This window comes from Puma concolor, chromosome B3 (genome assembly GCF_028749965.1).
Source record: "Puma concolor isolate L17-30 chromosome B3, mPumCon1.1.hap2, whole genome shotgun sequence".
Classification (NCBI taxonomy): Eukaryota; Metazoa; Chordata; class Mammalia; order Carnivora; family Felidae; genus Puma; species Puma concolor.
This window is the reverse complement of record NC_141672.1, coordinates 94,360,526-94,385,879: the sequence shown is the minus strand read 5'-3', so window position 1 is coordinate 94,385,879 and position 25,354 is coordinate 94,360,526. Positions and strand designations below refer to the sequence as shown.

The following is a 25,354-nucleotide window of genomic DNA, read 5'->3' as shown; positions in this document are numbered from 1 at the left end:
ACAAAGGGGTGATTTTTTTCTTCTTAGTACAAATTTCTAAAAATTGACAGAAGAGAAACAGAAAAAGTAGTCAGAAACAATCCCCTTAATAAGGCCCAGAAAATGTTATGAGTTAGTTCAGCCAGACCTTAAAAGAAAGACAATTCTTTGTTTTTATAAATGGTTCTAACGGTAGAAGCTGTGGAAAGCCTTCCCATCTCATTTTAGGAGGCCAGAATAACCCACTTGCCAAAACAGCCCCCAAAAGCAAAATATAGGCTACTATCACTTGTGGAAACAGAGAAAAAGTAAATAAAATATTGGTAATGTTAATCCAACACACATTATTTTATAATATTTGTAACCAAACAGGAGTTTTTTCCAGGAATATAAAGATAGCACCAGGAAATCTATTGATGAAATACACTATTCTAATAGCATAAACGGGAAAAACTATAATTCCATGATCCTCTCAAAAATATGCAAAAAAAAAAAAAAGATTCAATAATCATTATTAATAATTTTTAAATAAAATTTAAAATAAGAAAAAAGGCCATGGACATGTTAGAAAAGAAAAAAATGTCCTAAATTTAATAAAGGCTATTTACCAGAAATAGTAAACATTTTATTTGATGACAAAATATTAGAAGCTTCCCCTCTGAAATCAGAATCAGGACAAAAGTGCTATCATTCAACACTGTACTAGAATACATAAAGTACAAAGAGTCTACACAACAAAAGACATCATCAAGAGAAAGGAAGAGTGCTAGACTGGGAACAATATATATATTACATACAAAACAACAAATGGTTTATATCCAAAACTACATACATTCATTAAAAAAAAATCCTCACATACATAAAGAGTTCCTTAAAACCAACAAGAAATAGATAATCTAATAGCATCTCTTTTTTGCAGGGCCATTTGGCAGGAATTATCAAAATTTTAAATATTTATTAACTTTGACCCTGATTCCATTTCCATAAATGAGCTTCAAGAAGTATCCACAAAAATGTTCAAAGATGTTTACTGCAGCATTGTTTATAAGAGTGAAAAATTTGAAACTTTAATGTACATTCTAATAGTTGAGTGGTTAAATAAATAATGGTATTCATAGCATGAAATCTTCTCAGCTGTAAAAACAATGAAATAAGTCTGTATGGACTGATATGCCAAGATCTCTGAGAAATATTGTTAAGTGGAGAAAAGTAACAGGAAAAACAAATATGATTTCACTTTTATGAATATAATGATACCACTTTTTTTTAAATTTTTTAATCTTTAATTTTGAGAGACAGAGAGAGACAGAGTGCAAGTGGGGGTGCAAGAACAGAAAGAGAGGAAGACACAGAATCTGAAACAGGCTCCAGGCAACGAGCTCTCAGCACATAGCCTAACACAGGGCTCAAACTCACAGATCATGAGATATAATGTTACCATTTTTGTAAAAAATGGTAATAATGATATAAAGATACAGTGATACTATAAGGATAAAATGATATTACAAGAATATAAACCAAATGGATAACTTCTAAGAAGGGAGTAAGAATTGGCAGCACAGGATAGGAATCAGAGACTATATTGAAGAAAGGAACTGTAGGATTTTCAAGCTTTAATGAATATATATATATATATATGTATGTATGTATATATATATATGTATGTATGTATATATATATATGTATGTATGTATATATATATATATACCCGAGAGAGGTGGGCAGAGGGAGAGAGAAAGAGAGAGAATCTGCACTCAGAGCAGAGCCCGATGGGGGGCTCAATCCCATGACTCTGGATGCTCAGCTGACTGAGCCACCCAGGTGCCCCAAGCTTTAATGAACATATTTTTAAATAATACAAATCTTTCATATTAAGAATGCATTCATGCAGCATCATTATTCATGGAGCCAAAAAGTACAAACAACTGAAATGTCCATCAACCGATGAATAAACAAAATGTGGTGCATCATACAATGGAATACTATTCAATTATAAAAAGGATTAACATACTGATAACATGTTACAACATGGATGAACCTTGAAAACATTATGTTAAGTGAAAGAAGCCAGTTCACAAAACCCCACATATTACATGATTCCATTTATTTGAGATGTCCAGAATAAGCAAATCTATAGAGACAGAAATTATATTAGTGGTTGCTTAGGGCAGGGAGCTGGGGGTGATAGTTTAAAGGATACAGAGTTCTTTGGGGGATGATGAAAACATTCTAACTTTGATTATGGAAAGGGCTGTACAATCCTGTGAATATACTAGAAACCATTTAATTACAAACTTTAAATAGGTGAACTGTATGGTATGTGAATTATATATCAATATATACCAAAGCTGTTACAAAAAAAGAATAATAATCCAAGAAACCAAAAATTAATTCTAAAAAGAAGAAAAAGAGAAGACACACCACTGCTAAAAATGCAAAGCTAGAATGTGAAGCAGTCTTACGGTAGGGAACATGCAAGATTAGAAGGTAGAAAAAAAGAGCTTCTATTTCTATTTGATATTTATATAAAAAGAATAAAAAAGAAATTAAGATTCCTGAAGTGTTTAATGTGGTTGACTAGTGCCTTTACTCAGATGGTCATGTGCCCTGTGAAACTGAAGAGTCATTCTAAAGAAACAGCAGGAATTCCCAAGAAGACAGTCTGGCCTGGGGGGCCTTATGCATTTTTTCCCCCTTTAGCATATTGCAATATATGACCAGTTAGGCAGGTTTATAGATATACTATCTAGATTTAACTGAACTCATCCTGCTAAAATGAGTAAGTGGCTGAAACACTGCTTGAAGCTTATAACTGTATTTCATGCACAAGTGAAAAGAAAATGGCAGAGCACAATTATCTGTTACTATGATCTCTTCAGCAGCTTGCACAGATGATAAACATTAATATATACCTGTTGCATGAATGAGTATTATGGAAGTCATAAAAAGGCAAGAAACAACTCTAAGGAAACCTAGGAAACAATTCTTCACTTTTAGTGAAGTACATGTTACCACCATTCCCCTTACCCCACAGGGTAATTATGGAAGAAGTATCAAGCATTATGATTAAATCATATCAAATGGAAACACAGAAGAAATTTATACATGGATATGTTTTATGTAAAAAACTAAACTTGACAAGGGTCAAGATTGTTTCCATATGACAAATTCCTTATGAATCTTATTTCACAACATGCCCTAATTCATTCAAGTATGTAAGGGCAATAGTACCTCGCAAGGCCAGAGACATACGTAGTCTAAAGCCCTGCTGGTCTCCATAACCAAAAATTATGTTTCTTTTAGCTAACTAAAGACCCAATGTTTGCTTTCTTAAGGGTGAAAAAAGCATCTACAAGTTTTAGGAAGTTACAATATTATCAACTGTCACAGGACAGTGAGAAACCAGGAAGTAGGGAGAGCTTAAAGGACTTAACGTCAGAGAAAAAAGTTAACAGGGAAAAACGTAAAAATTATAAATAGCAAAGGGAGACAGAAACCAAATTTAGAAAAGCCTACAGGCTAATATGTAGCAGGTTAGAGACTTCACTCTGAGATTTCTGGCCTAGGTCGGAAGTAGTAAGTATTTCTACAAAGTATCTGCAAGATGCCCTCAAATGAAACGATCCTCCATTAGGTATCATTAAGCAAAGTTATGCTGTAGCTAGGTAGTGGCGGCAGATTGAGTCCTTAAGTGACAATTCATAGATTTTATGGTTTATTTAAAAGGATGCAGAAACCAAGGTATGGGAGGGTTGTTTGGAGGGTTTGGTTTGGGGCTTTTTGCATGTTTGTTTTCAATGAGTATTTTAGAAAGGAGACTTTAAAAAGCACTATCCGCCGGCAGGCAAGAAAAAGAAAGAAGGGGTTCAAAGTTAATTTGGGCACGTCTGCTAAAGCCCAGCACAAAGGGTGTACCACCTTCAGCAAGAAAGAGAAAAGAAGGATCTGCATGGATGAAGAAAAACGTTCAACCCTTGGTAGGAATCAGGGTGGAAAGTGTTTGCGGCGTGGTGTTTCTCTCAAGCCCAGCCGCGCGGCCTCAGAAAATCCCAGGGATTCTGTCCACTCCCGGGAGCAAAAGAAGCCCCCAGCGAAGAGCCAGAAGTCCTGGACACTGTCTGCACCTCGCCTACCCGGGCGATCCCAAAACGCGTCATCTCCTCTCCCCCACCTGGGATGTTCTGCCACTCGGACTCGACGCGTGGCAGGGCCCTCCGTAGCCATATTTCGCTAGATCCTTCTTTCTTCCAGTGTCAACTGGCGAAACCGAGCTCCCGAGGTAATCACGAGACATCTGCTGCAGGCGTCTTTTCTTCCGGGCGACAGCAGCCCTCACCCTGCGGAAATCCTGCAGCTCTGCTGAGGTGGCCGCTTCCAGTCGGCCCCGCCTACGGCTCCTCCTCCCTGGGCTCCAGGGCTTGGTGCCCGCGCAGCAGCTGTCAGGTACAGCCGCCTTGCTGCTCAGCTCCGGGGGACCCGGGACTCGCGGGGGCCCCTGTGCCCAGCGCTTAGGAAGAAGCTAAGGAGGTTTATTTTCTGCGCCCTGGGGCTTAAGTCTGAGAATACAATCATAACCTATTGCCCCAGGTTGCTTTTTCCGTTCCTTTTTTTTTTTTTTCTTCTTTTTAAGGGTTTTTTCTTTCATGACCAGCAGCTACACCCCTAAATAACACTAAATTGTTCAGTTAACACTTATTGTTAATGTGTTAACAACACTAATTGTTCACCTTTTGTGTGGATTATTTCAAAATCGGGCGGTATAAAATTGATGCAGCATTTGATTTAAACACTTTTGCTTATTGAGGCAATAAGAATGGAGGCATCAGTGGAACTTCCCAGAACACAATAGTGAAAAGAAGAAAATGCATGTCTTTTGGGGTGCCTGGGTGGCTCAGTAGGCTAAGCGTCTGGCTCTTGACTTTGGGCTCAGATCAGTATCTCACCGTGGGTGAAATGGAGCCCGGGTCCTCTGTGCTTTCATTGCAGAGCCTGCTTGGGATTCTCTCTCTCCCTCTCTCTCTCTGCCCCTCCCCCCACTTGCATGGGTTCTCTCTCTCTCTCTCAAAAAAAAACAAACTTTTTAAAAAAGAAAGAAAATACATGTCTTTTAAACTGCAAGAGCCTTTGCATCTGGTTCAACCCTTCATTTTTTCAGTTACCTAGAGAAATCCCAAATGCCCTACTCAAAAAGCATATCATTCCCACCCCATCATTCTACTGTATTTTTCTTTCCTTCAGATTTCTCATAAGTTCCGTATATTTATTTTCTTTTGTACTATTATCTGTATCACCATCTCCACCATCACTACCACTACGACAAAGTAAGCAAGTTGAGGGTAGGAACTGTATATCTAGGTAGCACCTGTCGAGATGAACTGAATGAACAACTGAAGTGTGAAGTGACTTCCTAAGGCCACACTCTTAACTGGTAGCAAAGCTTGAATTGTCAATTGAGCACTGTCATTGCTGCTTTAGTTCACAGGGGAATCATGCGAGGGTTGATGCAAAACATAAAGAACTTACAGATTTCTGAAAGGAAAGAAACAAAGACAAATTTGGAATTACAGTATAATTGTGCCTGCTCCCTGCTTTGCCTCCACACCACACACCATTCTGAAAAGTAGGTGGTTCATTTCATAAACCTAGGATGTATGGTCACCATTTTGGGTGGGAATAAAAACAAATGGGCATTAGAGATGCCAAAATGGCAAACAACAATAACATTGCTAAAAGTGTGTAATTGTATTTTTACAAGAGACATTTTTTACAAGGTCAATGTCAGTGTAAGGAATGAAAACTAACATGCCTCACATCCTCTTTCTGCACATTCCTCCTATGGCAATTTTAGAGATAAAAGATGCAACTGCAGTATAAAGCATTCTGAAGGGTTAATATGAGTAGTTGATTGAGTTAACGATAAAACATTTATTAAGTTCTCTGTAAGCACCATGCATTTACAACACATCATTTTTTTCCAACTGAAGAGACTGATGTAGATTAAAAGGGGCACTAACTAAGCAAGGCCATGAGTCTATTAGATGGGAAAGTAATGAGATCATGCAAACTATCAGAACTCCTCTCAGGAAAGAGTGGATATTAAATGTAGGTAGAAATAACATTTTGATAAGCCACTTAGGTTGATTGGTAAGATCAAGGGAGGGGCACCTGGGTGGCTCAGTTGTTTAAACATCAGAGTCTTGATCTCAGGGTCCTGAATTCAAGCCCACATTGGGCACTATGCTGGGTATGAAGCCTACTTAAAAAAAAAAAAAAAATCAAGGGATATGCTCCAACAACAGATAGTCACCAATTTAAATGCCTTTGAAAGAGAGAAAATTCCTTCCTAAGTGAAGTATATAATTCATGCTACAGCCAAAGTTAAGGTATTTGTCACCACCCTCCTACACCCATGCCCAAAACCACACCTTTGCTATAGCTATGGCAGTAGCTGTGTTTCTCTACAACCACAGCTGCTGTTGGAAGGTCAATTTTACAGGGTTCCTGCTCTTGCTGAGCTCTAGTAGAACCATTTCTTCCCTCTGCCCTTCAAGCCTTCAAGAGGTGGTAAAGAGCCTGATGCTTGCTATTCCCTGGGTGTTTCACCATCATTGTTGGTTCCCTCAACCCTGACCTCATCTCTGTCCCCATCTCTGTAAATAGTCCCTTCATTAATTTTTTTTTAGAAATAACATCAATTTTTTTTAAGTTTTATTAAATCCAGTTGATTTTTTTAAGCTTTATGCCCAACATGGGGCTTGAACTCATGACCCTGAGATCAAGAGTCTGATGCTCTATCAACTGAACCAGGCAAGTGCCCCAGTGCCTTCATTAAAATTTTAATTAACCACCCTGAGCATATTATGAGTTTCCTGTCCAGATCTTAATTAATACAAAAGGAGTCCTCTTTTTTTGCCTTCTAGCATATGGTGTTCAGCCTCTCTAAATAAATGCATCAAAAAAAATTTTAAGATGATCAGTCTGGGGGCGCCTGCATGGCTCAGTTGGTAAACCTCTGACTTTGGGTCAGGTTATGATCTCATAGTTTGTGGGTTTGAGCCCCACATCAGGCTCTGGGCTGACAGCCCAGAGCCTGGAGTCTACTTCAAATTCTGTGACTCCCTCTCTCTCTGCCCCTCCCCTGCTCATGCTCTCTTTTTCTCTGTCTCTCAAAAATAAATAAACATTTTTTTTTAAAGTATCAGTCTGAAAGGATGCCAAATTATGAGCCTATTTGGGGCAACCATATGTCTCAACCTAAAGAGGTGAGGGATCATGAATGCTAGGGTTTACTTAAACGTATCACATTTTTATTGAGCATTTTCTTTTTTTTAATGTTTTTTTTTTTTTATTTTGAAAGAGAAAGAGAGAGAGCAGAAGTGGGGGAGGCGCAGTGAGAGAAGGCAAGAAAGAGAATCCCAAGCAGGCTCCATGCTGTCAGCACAGAGCCCAACAGGGCTCGATCTCAAGACCATGAGATCCTGACCTGAGACAAAATCAAGAGTGGGACGCTTAACTGACTCAGGCATCCATGCACACCTGTTGAGCACTTTCTATAGGCAAGGCACATGCTTAGTTTCAGGGGATTCAGAGGTAAGACAGTTGTGTCCTCAAAGAGTTTTCAGCTTAATAAAGAATATAAAATAATCATAATACAGAGTAACATAAAGTTATCAAAAATATACTTTAAAGGGCTCAAATTATGTTGGGAATTAAATGTCAATTATTTTCAACAAAGGTGCCAAGACAATTCAACACAGAACAAAGCATCTTTTCAACAAATAATGCTGGAACAATTTGATATCCATTTATAGAAAAAAAAACAAGCCTCCACATTTACCTCATAGTATATACAAAAATTAAACTTGACATGGGGTCATAGTCTTAATGTAAGAGTTGAAACTATATAAAGTTTCCATAAGAAAACATAAAAAAAAATCCTGGTGCACTTAGTTTTGGCAAATATTCCTCAATATATCATAAAAAGCATAAAAAGCTCTTACAACTCAATGGTAATAACGAATAATCCAATTTAAAAATGGGCAACAGAACTGAAGACATACTTCACCAAAGAAGATACATGGATGACAAATAAGCACATGGAGAGATGTTCAAAATTAGTCAGTAAGGGTACGCAAATTAAAACCACAATAATACACCACTACACTCCTGCTAGAGTGGCTAAAATTAAAACAACTGACCACACCGTGTGTTGACTAGGATGTGGTGCAAGTAGAACTCTTATATACTGCTGGTAGATATGCAAAATGGCAAAATCACTTAAACAATTTAAGAGTTCTACAGTTAAGCATACACCTACCATATAATCCAGCCATTCCATTGCTAGGTATTTATCCATATTCATTATCTATTACTACATAAGATTACCACAAACCTAGCAGTATAATTACCTCATAATGTCTATGGCTCAAGAGTCAGGGTATGGCTTAGCTGGGTATGGCTTAGCATCTCACAAAGTCTTATCTGAGGTTCAACTGGGGACAGATTCATTTGTAAGATCACCTGTTAGCAATACAGTAAAACCTTGGATTGCAAGTAACTTGTTTTGTGAGTGTTCCGCAAGACAAGCGAACATTTCTAATAAATTTTAACTTGATAAACAAGCAATGTCTTGCAATATGAGTAGTACATGATGCTGAATGTCACATGATCACAACTGAGCCAATGGTTCTCTCTCTCTCTCTCTCTCTCTCTCTCGCTCTCACTCTCTCTGAGGGATTGTGGGTGACTGTGTCCCATGCTCAGATGCTCAGTCTCAGGCCACGGTGTTTGGCAGAAATCAGTGATTTTTCAGAATGTTGGAAGGTGCCCACAACTGGCACTAGTATATTTTTGTCACTTCAAGGCACTTTTTGGACAGTCCTTTGCTTTTCCATATGACAGTAAGCTTAGGAATGCTTTGCTTCATTCTAGGTCAGGCTGCCTGCAGATATAGACCCTTTCCTCAGCTGCCTTATTGCCAGTTACATTAAATACAGTATATGACAAGAGATTATTAATACTGTACTATAGTCAACATCCATGCGAGCAATGGCCCCCGTACAGAAAGAGGTTGAAAAGAATGGCAGTAAGAAGGAGATGATTACTGTGAAAGTTAAGAAAAAAACCATAGAGAAATACAAATGATGTATGTGAGTGGCCGAAATTGCAAGATTTTATAAGAAGTCTACATCTGCGTCTCGTCTGTAGAGGAGGAGGGGAAAAAGGCAGAGGAATCCCTCACTTCAAATGAAATTAGGGAGATGTGTAAAATGTGGGAAACAGTGCAAATTTTTGTAGAAAAGCACCACCCAAAAAGCAAGGCTGAATAAGGCTGTAGCAGTGCTAACAATGAATCTGTTTAATGACAATGCAATGTCACATTTCTATGAAATCCTCAAAGGAAGGCAAAAGCAAGTGCTATTGGATAGGTTCCTTGTTAAAGTTGTATGAAAAGAAAAAGATTCCATTGAGCCAATAGATAGCAGTGATTCTGTTAGTGTGCTAGTGATAGTGAAAGTCGTCCTACATAATAACCCTCCTCTCTTGTCTCCCTCACAACCAGCCACAAAGGTTTTCAAAGGTAAGTGCAGGTTAACTTATTTTTCTTCATATTTTGTGTTTTCTTTATTATTTTACATTACAGAATCGTAATCATTTTTTTTTTAATTTTTTTTTTCAACGTTTATTTATTTTTGGGACAGAGAGAGAGACAGAGCATGAACGGGGGAGGGGCAGAGAGAGAGGAAGACACAGAATCGGAAACAGGCTCCAGGCTCTGAGCCATCAGCCCAGAGCCCGATGCGGGGCTCGAACTCACGGACCGCGAGATCGTGACCTGGCTGAAGTCGGACGCTTAACCGACTGCGCCACCCAGGCGCCCCCAGAATCGTAATCATTTTTATATGAATATTTTTCAGTTGTGGAATGAATCATCTATGTTTCCATTATTTTTTATGGGGAAATTTGCTTTGATACAAGTGCTTTGGGTCACAAGCATTATGGAACGAATTATGTTAGCAAACCAAGGTTTTACTGTATTTAGTTCTTGTGCATTGCCAGAGTGAAGGCCACAGCTTCTTGCTGGCTGTTGGTCAGGTGGTACCTTCAGCTCATTGACACATGATCCTTCATAACATCACCTCTTACTTTCTCAAAGCAAGGGGGATAGAGTCTCTCCAGCAAGATGAGTTTACAATCTTGTATAACATAATTATATACACATAATCACATACATCACCTTTGCTGTATCTTATTGGTTAGAAGCAAGTCACAGATCCCACCCACATTCAATGGGAAAGGATTATCCAAGAGCATGGGTAATAAGAAGACCACCTTCAGTCTGTCCACCCCATTACTCGTAAGAAATGAAACATATGTCCACACAAAAACTTGTACACATATGTTCCTAGCTGCTTTATTTGTATAAGCTAAATACTGAAAAAACTCAAATATCCATCAACAAGTTAACAAAGAACTTGTAAGATATCCATACAATGGAACACTCAGCAATAAAAAGAAACAATCAGGGGCGCCTGGGTGGCGCGGTCGGTTGGGCGTCCGACTTCAGCCAGGTCGCGATCTCGCGGTCCGTGGGTTCGAGCCCCGCGTCGGGCTCTGGGCTGATGGCTCAGAGCCTGGAGCCTGTTTCCGATTCTGTGTCTCCCTCTCTCTCTGCTCCTCCCCCGCTCATGCTCTGTCTCTCTCTGTCCCAAAAATAAATAAACGTTGAAAAAAAAAAATTTAAAAAGAAACAATCAGGGGCGCCTGGGTGGCACAGTCGGTTAAGCGTCCGACTTCAACCAGGTCACGATCTCACGGTCCGTGAGTTCGAGCCCCGCGTCGGGCTCTGGGCTGATGGCTCAGAGCCTGGAGCCTGTTTCCGATTCTGTGTCTCCCTCTCTCTCTGCCCCTCGCCCGTTCATGCTCTGTCTCTCTCTGTCCCAAAAATAAATAAACATTGAAAAAAAAATTAAAAAGAAACAATCAATTGAAACCAATTGAAACAATATGGATGAATCTCAAAGTAATTATACTGAGTGAAAGAAGCCAGGCAAAAGAGAGTACATAACGTATGATTCATTTATATAAAATTTCACAAAATGAAAAATAATCTATATGACAAAACGTAGATCAGTGGTTGCCTGAGAAAAGTGAAGAGGGTTGAAAAAGGATTACCAAGAAGTAATGAGGAAACTTCTGCAGTAATAAATATCCTCACTACCTTGGCTGTGGTAATGGTTCCACAGGTGTATACATATGTCAAAATTCATCAAAGTGTACACTTTAAGGATGTGCAGCTATTGTATCTCAATGAAGCTGATAAGATTATACCTTAATTAAGTGTTTAATATATATCTTTATATTATTTTATTTTTATTCGAGAGAGAGAGAGAGTGAGAGCAGGGGAGAGGGGCAGAGGGAGAGAGAGAGAATCTTAAGCAGGCTCCATGCCCAGCATGGAGTCCAAAGCGGGGCTCAATCCCACAACCCTGGGATTATGACCTGAGCTGAAATCAAAAGTTGGATGCTCAATCGACTGAGCTACCCAGGCGCCCTTAATATATATTTTTAAAACTTAGGATCCACTTTCTACAAAGGCATCACATCACATCAATGCTCCCTGTTAACATTTTAAAAAAATGTATTATTTACCACTGAATAAAACTGATGTCAAGAAAAAAAGACTATCATAATTGCACAAAGTATTGAGGATAGGTTGAGTGAGGTGACACTTAAATGGATCTTTAAGGACAGAAAATATTTTGATGCATAGAGATAGCTAATAAGGGCACTCCCTGCACAGAAAAAATTAACATTTAGGGGCACTCAGTCAGTTGAGCGTCTGACTTTAGCTCAGGTCATGATCTCATTGTTTGTGGCTTTGCATCTGGCTCTGTACGGGTAGTTCAGAGCCTGAAGCCTACTTCGGATTCTGTGTCTCCCTCTCTCTCTGCCCTCCCCTGCTCACGCTCTCTCTCTCTCTCTCTCTCTCTCTCTCTTGGATTCTGTGTCTCCCTCTCTCTCTGCCCTCCCCTGCTCACGCGCTCTCTCTCTCTCTCTCAAAAAATAAATAAACATGGGGCACCTGGGTGACTCAGTTGGTAAAGCATCTGACTTCAGCTCATGTCATGATCTCAAGGTTTGTGGGTTCAAGCCCCATGTTCACCTCTGTGTTAACAGCTCAGAGCCTGGACCCTGCTTCAGATCTGTGTCTCCTTCTCTCTCTGCCCTGCCCCCTGCTCGTGTTCTGTCTCTCAAAAATAAATAAATGTTAAAATAAATAAATATATAAAGATTTAAAACTTTTTAAAGAAAAATTAACATTTATTCATTCAACAAACATTTCTTTAGGACTTGTGTCCCCAAGCACTGTGAAAACCTTTTTCTCTGTCTTAGAAAATTTCCAGACTGGGTTGGTTAAATTTGTAAATGACTAAGAATATTATGCTCAAAATTTAGCTGCAGTTTTTCTAGTGCTCCTAGTCAGTAACTTAAGTTGAATAATTATTTTTCCATTGTAAAAGTAAAGAATTACATTAAAGGCAGAAAATTATATCAATAAATTCAATGTAAATAAACATGCAGTTTTATTCATGTGATCACTATGTACATGGTTAACAGATAATTGCAAAATTGCTATACAAATAGAAAGCACAACAATGTAGTTCTGATTACTCTGAGCAAATAAACCTCTTAGCCACCTTGGAATTCTATTTTCTCTTTTGAAGAATTATGGATTTCAGGTAAAGTAACCATGTGACTTACGGTTCAAACTTCTGAGAGTGATGGATGACAATTATTATTCTGGGACAGCAGTACTAAATCAGGGCTGTCTCAGAAAACTAGGATGTAAAGTCACCTCAGTTATAGGGAGATTTTTTTTTTTTTTGGTTTGTTTTAAGGTTTACAAGTATAGATCCTAAGCTCTACCCCAGACCTACTGAATCAGAATCTCTGGTATGGGATTTGGGAAGTTATAATCTAATGAACTGCCATGATTGGAAAGCCTTAGACCCTAAAGTGATATCATTAAAGGCTCTTCCAATTCAAAAATCCTATGTCTTACAGGGGAATTTTGAATATGGACTTGGTATTAGAAGACATTGGGGATCGCTTCTCAGCCTTTTGGCTAAGATCAAGTGTAGAAGACATTGGGGAATTATTAATTTTCTTGATGTAATAATCTGAAAACATAAGAAAATGTCCTTGGTTTTAGGACATATACATAGATGCACTTAAGAGTGATGTATCATGATATCTGCATTTTACTTTCCATTGATTCAGGGAATATATACACAAACACAAAGCTGATAGTGGGTACACACATATTCACTGGACTATTCTTTCAGTTTTTCTGTATGTTTGAAATTCTCACAATAAAACGGTGAGAGGAAAAGACTATTAGGGAAAAACTTTGTTTATAGGTAGGCAGTATCATTGTTATAAATATAACTTTTAAGAACTATAACCAAAAAGATCACAATTCAATGGATTACTAAAAAATCCAGACTGTAATTCCTCTTCTTGGGCTTTTTCCTAAGAAAAAAATAAACTGACAAATATATTAGCAGCAAAATTGTTTAAAATAATACTGGTTTTGCAATATTCTAAATGTGTAACAATAATGGCATGCTTAAGTAAATCATTATGAGTTGGTACATTCAACGAAGGGATTATCACCCAACTATTAAAATGATCATTGCCAAGAATATACGGTCCCATGTAATGGGACCCCCAATATATTGTCCGGTGTTGTTACATAACTTGGTGTAAAAATAATCCGAAATTATATCTGTGCTATAACTATATAAAATTTGTGGATTCAAGTGAACAGAACTGGAAGTTTATATTCAAAGTGCTGTTTGAAACGCAGTTTTCCCCTTGTATTTCGTGTTTTTCATTCTGAATTCTGCTAATGATTTTGTGCAACAATAATGCATATTTTAAAAACCAGTCGTTTACTGTTACCTTAATTTCGGGTAAGGGCAGTAAAGGTCAGTTTATAACCTGTTGAACAACTGAATAAGACTTTAGGCGCCTCAATTGATTGATGCTTAACGGTGTGGGACAGCCACAGTATCGTTTTGCCGACTACAAACACGCATTAGGTGTAAACCGTGCCGCTAAAAAGGTCTCCAAACATCACAGGAATACCCACCACAATATGTGGGCAAAATGGCAAATAGATGAAGCAGAAATACTACTACCTGTCAAATAGGACGGGCATGTCAGCCTTTTCTCCGCGAAAGGCTTCTGGTCCTACGGTGCCTCTTACTTTCACCAGAATGAAATGGTTCCAGTGTCCCAGGCAAGGGAAGAGACTGTTCCCTTGCCCAGGAGGCTGGAAACTGCTCAGTGTGAGCTCAAGGTTTCCAAGGCCCTTCGGCGGAGATCCTCAGCACTAGACGATTCCCCAGTTGCTAGGTTTAGTTGCTAAGGCACCAACCGCCTCGCAGGAAGAAGGGGCAGTGCACTCCCTTTTGGCGTCGTAGTGAATCCTCCCGATACCGAGCGCATTTGTTCCGGGAGGAAACATTCTGCTCCTCTAAGAGCGACGGGAAGGCGAGGAGAAGCTGCGAGTGACGCCTCTGAGCCGTGGAGCATTGTGGGAGGAGGTTGTCTCCAATTTCTCCTCCCTCTCCCCCCCTCCCGGCCAAGATGTCTGACATGGAGGATGATTTCATGTGCGATGATGAGGAGGACTACGACTTGGTGAGGCGGAGGGGACGGAACTGTGGGGTTAGAGGTGGTGTCTGGCTTTAGAGGTTGGGGCAGGGGCCACCGCGGCCTCTCCCCGTAAAACATGTGCTTCTTCCCGTCTCTCGGTGCAGTGACAGGACGAGTTTACCTCCTCCCCCTTCCCGCACCGGGCCTGGGCCCTGCTTCTCCAGCATGGGGGAGGGGAGGGTAAAGGAGGCAGCAAAGGGGGTCCCGAGCTTTGCGCTCCAAGTCCGAGTGCCTCCTCGTTTATGTGGACACTCCTGGCCTCCAGGGTCCGGTTTTCGGTGCCTCCTACCTCCTCCCCACCTCCGGAGCCGCCTCGGGGATCGTGCAGCGGTCTAGGCCCTGGCTCTGCCCTCTCAGGCCCAGTTTTCTGGGCTCCTCTTCTTAACCCTAGAACTGAGACATTACGAAATGCTGAGACAAGGGTCTGAAAACTGGGGGGCCTTACTGCTCCCGGTCCTGACCGCGAAACGCCACTTGTGAGTCTCCTGGAAACAGAGCTTAATAATAAGTCTTGTATGGGGTCCGTTTTGGTTTAAGGTAAAGGTGCAGCGGAGAATTCAGAGCAAGGATAGCTGAAAAAGAAGTAGTTAAATTACTTGTTTTGTTTAAAGAAAAAAGCTGGGGAGGAGGTTTTGGGGGTTTTTCTGTTTGTTTTGGTGTGTGGGGGAGGTGGGGATAAGGGGATTGACCCAATGGATTTTTTTCTTGACTGAGAGGTTTCCTAGTATTCAAAGTTAAAAATATCAACCATATAACAATGAACAAATTTATGTAGCTGAATGGTGGTCTGTGAAGATTCATGGTTTAACTTATCAACGGATTTACAGGTTTTCAAAAATAATTCACTACCATTACAGGTTGCTGTTCAGAAACAGTATCTGTGTGTGAACTAAGGAAAATTATCCGGACCAAGAATTAGCACCAATTTTTTTGTTGTTGCATGGTTCCTGCATATGATAGTGATGCTGCATTATCCTAAAGTTATGAAGTAGATGTTTAGGGAAATCTGACTTATTTTATATTTTAAGTGCCAGATATTCGTGAGTAGACATTAATATATTGTTTTGAATTCGTGTAAAACTTCTTTGTATAGTAATTTACAATTAATTTTTCTATTTTAAATGAAAGCACCTTTGCAAAAGGTAGAGGGAAATGCTTGCTGTTACCTGAAAATCATAGTAGAGGTTTTAATCATTCTTAAACTTGAATGGAGAGTTTTGCTAATAGTTTTGATCTCTGCTTTACGTTTCAGTTTGTGTAAACCAAGTCAGTTGTAGGCAGCACATTAAGTGCATTAAGAATGTATTAGTTGTGATATCATGTGCATTTTTATTTGTACATTTATTTATATTACAGGTATTTTAATAACTGTAGAAGTGTCTCTTTTAAATATGTCTGTTTTTTATTTTTGTTTTTAAATGTTTCTGCTTATCTTTCCTATAGTTTATTGAGTACATGACTTATTAGCACTGTGATAAACTTGAAGATCATCATTGAAATTGCGGTGTAGGAATCGCCTACACTGAGGCATAAAATGAGAATTTTACTGTCCCATGTGGTGCTCAGTTTTCACAAGAATTCTATTGTTAAACATATATTGTTTAACTTGGCTAGGTTTTCCCAGCTCTTTAGAGCCTACACTATAATGCAGTACAATACAAAGCCAAATACATAGTTGTTTTGACTTATATTTTCTTAACCAAAAAAAGTAAGATTTTACACTGGTACATAATTAAATGAATTCTTCCCCCACAGCATTCTGTTAAATAGTCCTCCCTCCCCCCATATCTCTTACATAGGTATCATTCTGCCTTCTCAATCCTGTATCAAGTAGTGAAAGCTTTTATGCTTTGTTTACTATGAGTTAGTCTTTTGATGGCATAAAATTTATTTAGTAATTTATTTTATGCTTTCTTAGTTAATTTCCTTAAACCACTGTATGTTAAAAAAAAAAAAAATTAGGAGTGCCTATGTGGCTCAGTCGGTTAAGCATGAACTCTTGATCTCAGCTCAGGTTTTGATCTCAGGGTTGCGAGTTCAAGCCCCGCGTGTGTTGGGGTGTTGGGCTCCACACTGGGCATGGTGCCTCCTTAAAAGAAAGATTAAGGGGCGCCTGGGTGGCGCAGTCGGTTAAGCGCCCGACTTCAGCCAGGTCACGATCTCGCGGTCCATGAGTTCGAGCCCCGCGTCAGGCTCTGGGCTGATGGCTCAGAGCCTGGAGCCTGTTTCCGATTCTGTGTCTCCCTCTCTCTCTGCCCCTCCCCCGTTCATGCTCTGTCTCTCTCTGTCCCAAAAATAAATAAATGTTGAAAAATTAAAATAGCATTTATTAAAAAAAAAAAAAAAAAAAAAAAGAAAGATTAAGGTGGGGCGGGGGAGCACATAGCTGGCTCAGTTAGTAGGGCATGGGACTGTCGATTTCAGGATTGTAAACTGAAGCCGCACGTTGGGTATAGAGATTACTTAAAAATAAAATATTTTAAAAAAATATTGAGGGAAGCTGGTTGCCATTTCATGCTTACATGTTGTCAGAAGAGAAGTTATTGGGGGTTTTTTCATAGTTATTTGCCTGAGTCTTGTTGTTTCTTGCGATTTAAAGAGTCCAAAGAATTGACTTGCTCTTTTAGGGAAATTTCTTTTTTATTAAAAGAAATGTATGATTTGTGGGAAAATTTGCCATCACTTCATTTTAGTCAAAATGTTAACTAAAGCCATGAGTATTTCTGACCACAGATATGTTCAGCATATCTTTTGTAGGTTGTCTATTGATAAATTTTAATACCCTAAATCATTTTTTGTACTTGTCCCATCTAGTGGAAATAGGTAGTTAGGATACCACCAGGCAAAGTAAAAATCTGTTTCTAAAACTATACTGTTTTTATCTAAGGAAGTAAATAATGGTTTATGCCCAAGATCGAGAAGAAAAGAGAACCAACTTAGTTTAAAAAAAAGAAGCAAGCGTGAAAGAAATTAATTTGCTTGAGCTCTTATTTCTAAGACCTATTTTATTTTTTTATTAGAGGCAGATGCAGGCATTATCTAAGCATAGGAATTTATGTAGCATTAAATGGAGAAGTAGGAGATGATACTGGTAAATGTCTTGATTATTTTCTGGTCTAATAATACTAAATAATAACTCTACTGCCATTCGTTAAGTAAATAAGGTTATTGGTAAGTTAACTATTGCAATTCCACCGTCCAGCCATTCTAGCATGAAGTTGCTTTGTATTTCTAGTAATCTTTTTAGAAAGGAGTTAGGACAGACTGACTTCATTCCAACAATCTATCCTTGAGTAGATCCTGTGATAGGGCACGGTATATTTGAGTTTAATGTATTGCAAGCAAAAAAAATTGTCCAAAAGGTAGAGTAATTCCCCTTGGTTAAATGTATTACCAATCTGTGAGTCTTATATTACCCTAGTCAAGCTCATAGCTGTGATCAGTGAATGAGTGTTTAATAGTGTTGTGGGTTTTTTTGGTCTTAGTATATATAGTATACTTATACTATATACTAATACTTAGTATATTTTAATGCCCTGAATATTTACTTGTTCTTTGCTTTTTGGGAAGGAGAGGTGTCAGTCTTAACTATAGGATATCTTTATGGAATCTCTTACTTCGTTACCATTTTAACAAGATCAGCAAATGATGGCTTGAACTTTATTTTCTCATGTTATAAAAAAACCCTAGAACATAGTTTAACAAATTAAAAACTAACACTACTATTTTTTAAAAAATAATTTTGAATTACTACAAAAAATATGTAATCTCCTTTGAAAAAGAAGTGGCAATATAAGAACAAGGGCAAAAGAATGATTCTAGGAATTTGTGTATTTGGTATAAGGACTATCACTTATCATTGTGCAATATGAGGAGCTTTGATGTTAAAGGTTATTTCACTCTGAGACTCTTGTCCCCGTAAGTTAATATTTGACAAAATGTACAGATTTTCAAACAATATACTGTTTGTGGTCTAGGCCAGTGTTTTCTATGTTGCACACACATTTGGAGTTGCCCATAGACTTCATGAAGATGAAATTTGATTGTACAGCTGAGGCTTTTAAAAGAAACTTAACATGTTTAATTGTAAATAATTGGAAACAACTCCAAGTTATCAATAGGAGGGAAATACTATTGATATTAATAAGGTTATAGATGAATTATCATATATCCGTGGGGTGGAATGCTATGTTGGCACTTCAAACCATGCTACTAAACAATATTTCATGATATGAAAAACTTTTGATCAGTTGTATTTGTCAGGACTCTTGGGCATAAAAGGAATATATGTCAAACAAGCTTAAACTAAAAAGAGCATGTGTTGGTTTACATCACCAGGAAGTAGAAATATGGCTGGATTCATGGCTCAGATGATGGTAGTGGGTCTTTTTTCTGTTTCTGTCTCTCTTCCTGGTCTGCTTTCCTCACTGTGTTGGCATAATTGCCTTCACAAGATGTAATGCAGCATCTTCCTAGCATTATAACCCAAAGCCAAAAAAGGTGTTCCTTGCTAGAGCTAACAGCAAAGCCCTAGGAAGGACTTTTAGTGACCCAGCTGATGTCTGTGTAGCCTTCTGTGAACCACTGGCTCACTGTAGAGAGGGAGATGGGTTGCTTGCCCTCCTCTGTGGATGGCGCACTGTAATTGAGAGCCCTCACCTGGGAGAGAAAGGGTTCATCACCAATGCTCTGAACACAGTGAACATATATCCACTATAAATATGTAATCTGTATTACAATTTTATTGGGTAGGAATAAAATTTATTTTATTGAGTGGGAAAATATAGAAAAAAATTCTACAAGATCTGAAAAGTGTCAGGAAAACTAAAATTTATTTCTTACAAACCATTCACAGTGAACCTGTATTACTTTTATTGCTGAAGTGAGAAGGGGACAGGTTCCAGGGTACAAATTATGAACAAAAATCTTAACTTTGATCATGAGAGGTCACACAGTAATTATGTCACTGCTCAAAATTTTTTAGAGTTCTTAAAAATTGTCTTCAGAACCTGAACCATGTAGCTTTTTATAATGGGTAATATATGCACATGGTTAAAAAAATATAAAAAGATTCCTTTCTATTTTTGTTCCCAATTTGTCCAGTTCCCATTCCTCCCCATAGGTAACCAAATACACATTTTTCCCCCTCTCTTTGTTTTTTAATTTATCTTAGAGATTATTCCACGTAAAGTATACAAAAGTTTACTTATTCTTTTTACAGCTGCTTTGATTGTGTGGATGTGCCATACTCTATGTAACCAGTTCTCTCTTATTAAGCATTTGGCCTGTTTTCTTTTGCTGTTATAAACAATGTGCAGCTTTTTTTCTTTTTTAAACTTCAGTGATAATCAGGCTTTATCCTTTTTTATAGATGTCGAAAACTGTATTCTGAGTCATATTTGATAAATAAGTTGGGCCATCAAACCGGGTGATAGTGTTTTAGGTCAGAAATAGTGTTTTTGAACTGTTTCAAAAGTGTTGAACAAAACTGTTCAAAAGTGTTTCTGAAGTGTTTCTTCAGAGTTTCAGAAGCATTACTTCATAATATGCATTAGTATCATGATTGGAATAATTTTACTACCTCTTAAAATTACTACTTCAGGACGCCTGGGTGTCTCAGTCAAGCAACTGACTCTTGATTTCAGCTCAGGTCATGGGGTCGAGCCCCACATAGGGCTCCATCAGGCTCCATGCTCAGCATGTATTCTCTCTCTCCCTCTGTTGCTCTCCCCCACTCACACACTTTCCCTAAAATAAAATGAAACACTTTTTAAAAAAATTACTGCTTCAAGGATAAGTATTGGTTTGGAATATAAGTTTTGATGCATTTCCAAAAAGTCCTGTTGCATTACCTCATAGGTATACTTTGTATAATGAGATTGGAGAGGTTCAAACAAGAATAGCTAAAATGATAAGTTAACAGGAGACAGCTCTTACATGCTAAGAATAAGATAAATTTAAGGCTTTTTACCCCTAACTGAAATCTGTTAACTGTGAATATTCAACAGCGTGAATTTGTACTTGTATATTATATCTCAAAATAAACACATGGACCTCAGCGGGTATTAGAAAGCTCCAAGGGTTCGACCTACCCCCCCACCCCCATTTGCTAAGAGAAACTAAAGCAGCATGTCTGAGTGACTTACTTAAATTTACAGGACAAATTAGTGGGAGAGTCAAAACTGTAGCCCAGGTCTAATGACATTTATGACTTTCTTTGGAAAATTTAATTTGAAGCCTAACAGTTTGGAATAAATAAAATAATGTTCTGATTTACACTGTAGATAAATTAGGACCCATTAACTTAAGTGAAATTTTAAAAACTTTGAGCAACTTTATGAATGTCTGAACCACAAATGGCTACTTAGGACTTCTATCATATCTAGTCCTTAAGGATAGTGAGACCTTGCCCTTTGCTTCTCTGTGCCTAGCATCTAGTATAGCTGTCGCGAATGACATGGTCAGGGCTTGAGGAACATTGTTAATAGTGAGTCTTGTTTTCCTAGAGCACATTTCACAGACTTTTATTGATGAGGTACAGGAGAATAAGTAGGAACTGTCGAACTGACCCTGTTCAGCAGTAGGTCCATTCCAGCATAGAGTGAAAATTGCCCCTGGCTATATAGTTTTGTATGTTACTTTCGAACATTCATCCATTTTTCATTTCAATTAAACAAACACTTACTGAGCATTTTGTATTATACCAGACTCAGGGGATACCAAGATGAGGAAGAGAAAGTTCTGCTTTTTGAGAAGCTCATGGTAGTGAGATGAGGGGAGGTGGGAACAAAACACACTCACAAGGCTCCATGTTAGAGAGATTCATGTCATGTAGAAGCTGACTAAGGAGAAAATTTATTTTCCTAAGTAGGGTTGAAGAAAGTATCACAAGGCAAACCTTGATGAATATGTTTTCCAGCAGTGTTAGGGCTAGGAACCATCATAGGAGAAAAGTGGGAAGTGTGCTAATAGGGGAGGTAGTTTAGAATTCCTAGCAGAGAGAACAGTTTATGTCAAAGCAGAGATTTTGAATTGTGTGGCACATTTGGGGAAGGAAGAATAGGTTTGGGTGGTGTGCATGGATCACAGATTGCTTTGGGGAGATGCCAGGACATGAGGTATTATATAAGTAGGTGGTACTTAATGAAATTTAGTGAGTTTTTCAATCCCTTTAACAACGTTCAAGTGTTTTCATATATTGCTTAAATTTTTTGTTTCTTAAAAAATTTTGTTTTTTATTGTTTGAAGTATCAGATTCTCTTTTAAAAAGTATTTTCTTTAAACTTTTACAGATTATAGTTAATACCCTTCTCATCTGACAGGGGAATTGTGTTTAGCAGTATTTGTTTAATACTTTTCCTATAGTCTCTGTTCTGATCAGTAACACTGTGTGTGACCAAGTCATTGATAGGCACTAAAGATAACTTTATTTCCCTTTATCCTGTACCCATGTGGTGGGTCCTTTTTATTTTACATCCTTAATATCATTTGACATCTTCTATACTTACACTTGTTTCCTCCCTTTTCTCCTATTTGAAATCAGACCTCCATCATCTTTTAACCAGACTGTTGTTTATAGAGTATCCAGTGGGCTACTTTGTTACTACCAGAGTACCTTCCTAAAACACAAGCGATTATTTCCCTGTAAAATCTTTTAGTGAGTGGCTCCACTTGATGTAAACTCCTTGCTAGACTTCTGTTGTCTGTTCCTCTGATACCAGTTTATCTTTCACCAGTTCTTTATACACATCCTGTGCTTCAGCCCAATCTGACTATTCATGCTTCTTTCAAATATGCGATACCATTTCAGGCTTCCATACCTTTACACATATTAACTGCTTTGTTTCAGATGCCCTTCCTTATCCCCAGGCAACTCCTATTCATACTTTTAGACCTGGTTCAGGTCATTTTTCCTTCCTGTAACTTTTTTTTTTTTTGAGCTGCTACTGTACCTAGTATGTGTCTCTTAATTGCTTTTATCATGTTATAGCATTGCTATTTGCATATCTGTCTCTGACCATGAATCGCTTGAGGGGAAAGATTTGGTTTGCATTTGTGTGAGCAACACTTAACTACTGGTCTATGCTAAAGATCATTGTCAAGTATCTAAATAGATATCTAACAAAAGATATCCAAAAACGGAATTATTCTAGACTTCTCAAAATATCAGTGTAATAACTAAGGAATAGTTTACTGTATGTGGTACATAGCTTGTATTGATTCATTAAACTGCCTATGACAGGTTAGTGATATCACAGAGATTGGTTCAAACCCATTTGAACATGCTATTGTAGATCATAACAAGGGACTGCCTGATTATAAGAATGCCAGTCAGGGACGTCTATGTGGCTTAGTTGATTAAGGATCCAACTTTGACTCAGGTCATGATCTCATGGTTTAGTTTGTGAAGTCAGGCCCCACACTGGGCTCTCTACTGTCAGCCTGGAGACCGCTTCAGATCCTCTGTTCCCCTCTCTCTGCCCCTCCACACACACGCTTTCTCTCTCAAAAATAAATAAACATTAAAAAAAAAAAAAAAGAATTCCAGTCAGTAACATATCAGTTGTACCAATTCTTGTGTATTTATACATTTTGCCAGTAACTCTTAGAATTGAATTGCAGTTATGCAAAAGATATTATATGTTCCACTTCATCCATACACAGTTGACCCTTGAAAATCCATGTATAGCTTTTTATTCTCCCCAAACTTCATAGCCTACTGTTGTTGATCAGAAGACTTACTGATACCAAAACAATTAACACATAATTTATATGTTACATGTATTATATTCTGTATTCTTACAATAACGTAAGCAAAGAATATTATTAAGAAAATCATAATAAGAAAATACATTTACAGTACTATAGCATGTTTATCAGGAAAAAAGTCCCCATGTAAGTGGACCCATGCATTTCAAACTCATGTTGTTCAAGGGTCAGCTGTAATATGAAAAACCAAAAGAATATATATATTTACAAAATGTTGAGGGCTAGATTAAGTCTTATCTTAATCATTGTGATTTGGGAGTGTTTTAACACCTAAAGTTTAGAAATATTAGTTGGGAGTCAATCAGGTATCAGAAGTTGTATATAGCCAGGCTTGTACTATAAGAAATATTCAGTGACTGAATGATAAGGCATTGTGTTAGACATGGTACAAAATGTAAAGGTTCTTGTCTTCAACAATGTTATAATCAGGTCAGTAATTTCCAGGTAATTGAAGTTTAAAATTTTATTATTTTAAAATAGTATTTTCTCTTCCCTTTTCTCACTCATATCCTGGCATAGTTGTTTTATTCTAACCTGTTGTGGGCCAAGAAACCAAAAACAAATGGACTTTGAGTGAGATTCCAATTCTTAGACTTTGTGATAGATAGAAATAAAAACAAATTATTTCCAAGTTGAAGGATGTATTCTAAAGATTTGGATTGCAGAAAAATCATTTTCTGGTTTAGCTGGCTATTTATGTTATTGAACAGTTATCAGAGAACTGATTTCCAAAGGTGTAGAGTAGGTTTTATAGCTATGATTTTTACTCCCACATCTTCCCTGAGTAGGTGACACTATGCAGTAGTTAACCAGAGGAAGAGTGGGGGAACGAATTTTGGCCATTTATGTGGTGGCCACAGTGGCTGCAGTAAAATGAATCAGGGAGAGCTTAATTAATAGATATGATTGGATGCGTGGTCAGGAGTAAGATTTTGATAATTTTTGAAATTAATTTTAAGAGCAATATGAAACCATTTTGAGAAGAGGAATGTACGTGCTAATTTACATTTTATGAAGGTTATTCTGGCTGCTTACCATGAGAAGGTTGGAATTTGAAGGTGTAAAAGGAGGGGTCCGGAGAGATGAAAGTGACTTAGTAGGCTAGGCTGGTAGCGAGGGAGATAGAGGAAAGTGCATGAATTTGAATTGGAGACATATGTTGAAAGTAGAATCAATAAAGACTTTTTTATGTTCCAACAATGTGACTGCCTTTGGTTCTTTAGTTACCTTCCATAATGCTGTTTTGTGTCTACTGTTTTCTTTCCCCTCTCCTCTTATGTCTAGGATGCAGACTCCCATTTATCTTTCAGAACCTATCTCAGAATCCTTCACTATCATAGCATTATTTAGGCTTATTTATTTATTAAGTTTTTATTAATTGCTTTTCTAGTTTAATCAGTTGTAATCAAACTTAGATTACAGGGTCAAGAAGTGAATGATTGATTATGAAATTGAAGTGTTGCAAAGGATTTTCATGTTAAACATAACTGAACTCCCAATCAAATCTGTGAGACTGCGTCCCTGCCTCATGTCCTTACACAAGAAAATAGTTGTCCTCTAGAGGGTGCACATTACAAAGCCTCTGTGGTCAGATAAAACTGGTTTTGTACTAACATCAGACATACCCCTCCATCTGCTGGTCACAGGAAAAATTCATCTTGTGTTCATATATTTTTGATCTTTCAAGCACTATGCTCACTATAACTTTTTTCATTCTTTGACCTTTATGAAATACTACAGATTTTTTGTGAGTATCTTTAAAAATTTACTCAGTATTTGGATTTAGAAACAACTCTGTAATACTGTGTGTCTTTTTGTATTTACTTCCATGTACTATTCTTAATATAACAGTCAACTTACCTTTTGGAATAACTTGCAA

General features: G+C 37.9%; 2 protein-coding genes and 1 pseudogene across 5 annotated transcripts in view; 2 read left to right on the top strand and 1 right to left on the bottom strand.

The window, feature by feature from the left end:
- Window positions 1–14,382, bottom strand: part of GALK2 (galactokinase 2) — a 138,568-nt gene extending 124,186 nt beyond the window's left edge. Inside the window, exon 1 of one of the 2 annotated variants that reach the window (XM_086710654.1) lies at window positions 14,187–14,382. In XM_086710654.1, the coding sequence (XP_086566780.1) occupies window positions 14,187–14,206 (20 nt within the window). In that variant the 5' untranslated portion in view covers window positions 14,207–14,382. Of the gene's footprint in view, window positions 1–4,150; window positions 4,349–14,186 lie in introns of those variants that run through there. The other variant, XM_025918644.2, reaches the window with a different exon arrangement.
- Window positions 13,089–13,236, top strand: LOC112856752 (U2 spliceosomal RNA; annotated as a pseudogene).
- Window positions 14,383–14,543: 161 nt separating the features above from the next.
- The window catches only part of COPS2 (COP9 signalosome subunit 2), a 31,370-nt gene continuing 20,559 nt past the window's right edge, over window positions 14,544–25,354 (top strand). For all 3 annotated transcript variants that reach the window (XM_025920107.2, XM_025920106.2, XM_086710655.1), the window contains exon 1: window positions 14,544–14,691. In XM_025920107.2, coding sequence (XP_025775892.1) covers window positions 14,638–14,691 — 54 coding nt within the window. In that variant the 5' untranslated portion in view covers window positions 14,544–14,637. The remainder of the gene's footprint in view (window positions 14,692–25,354) is intronic.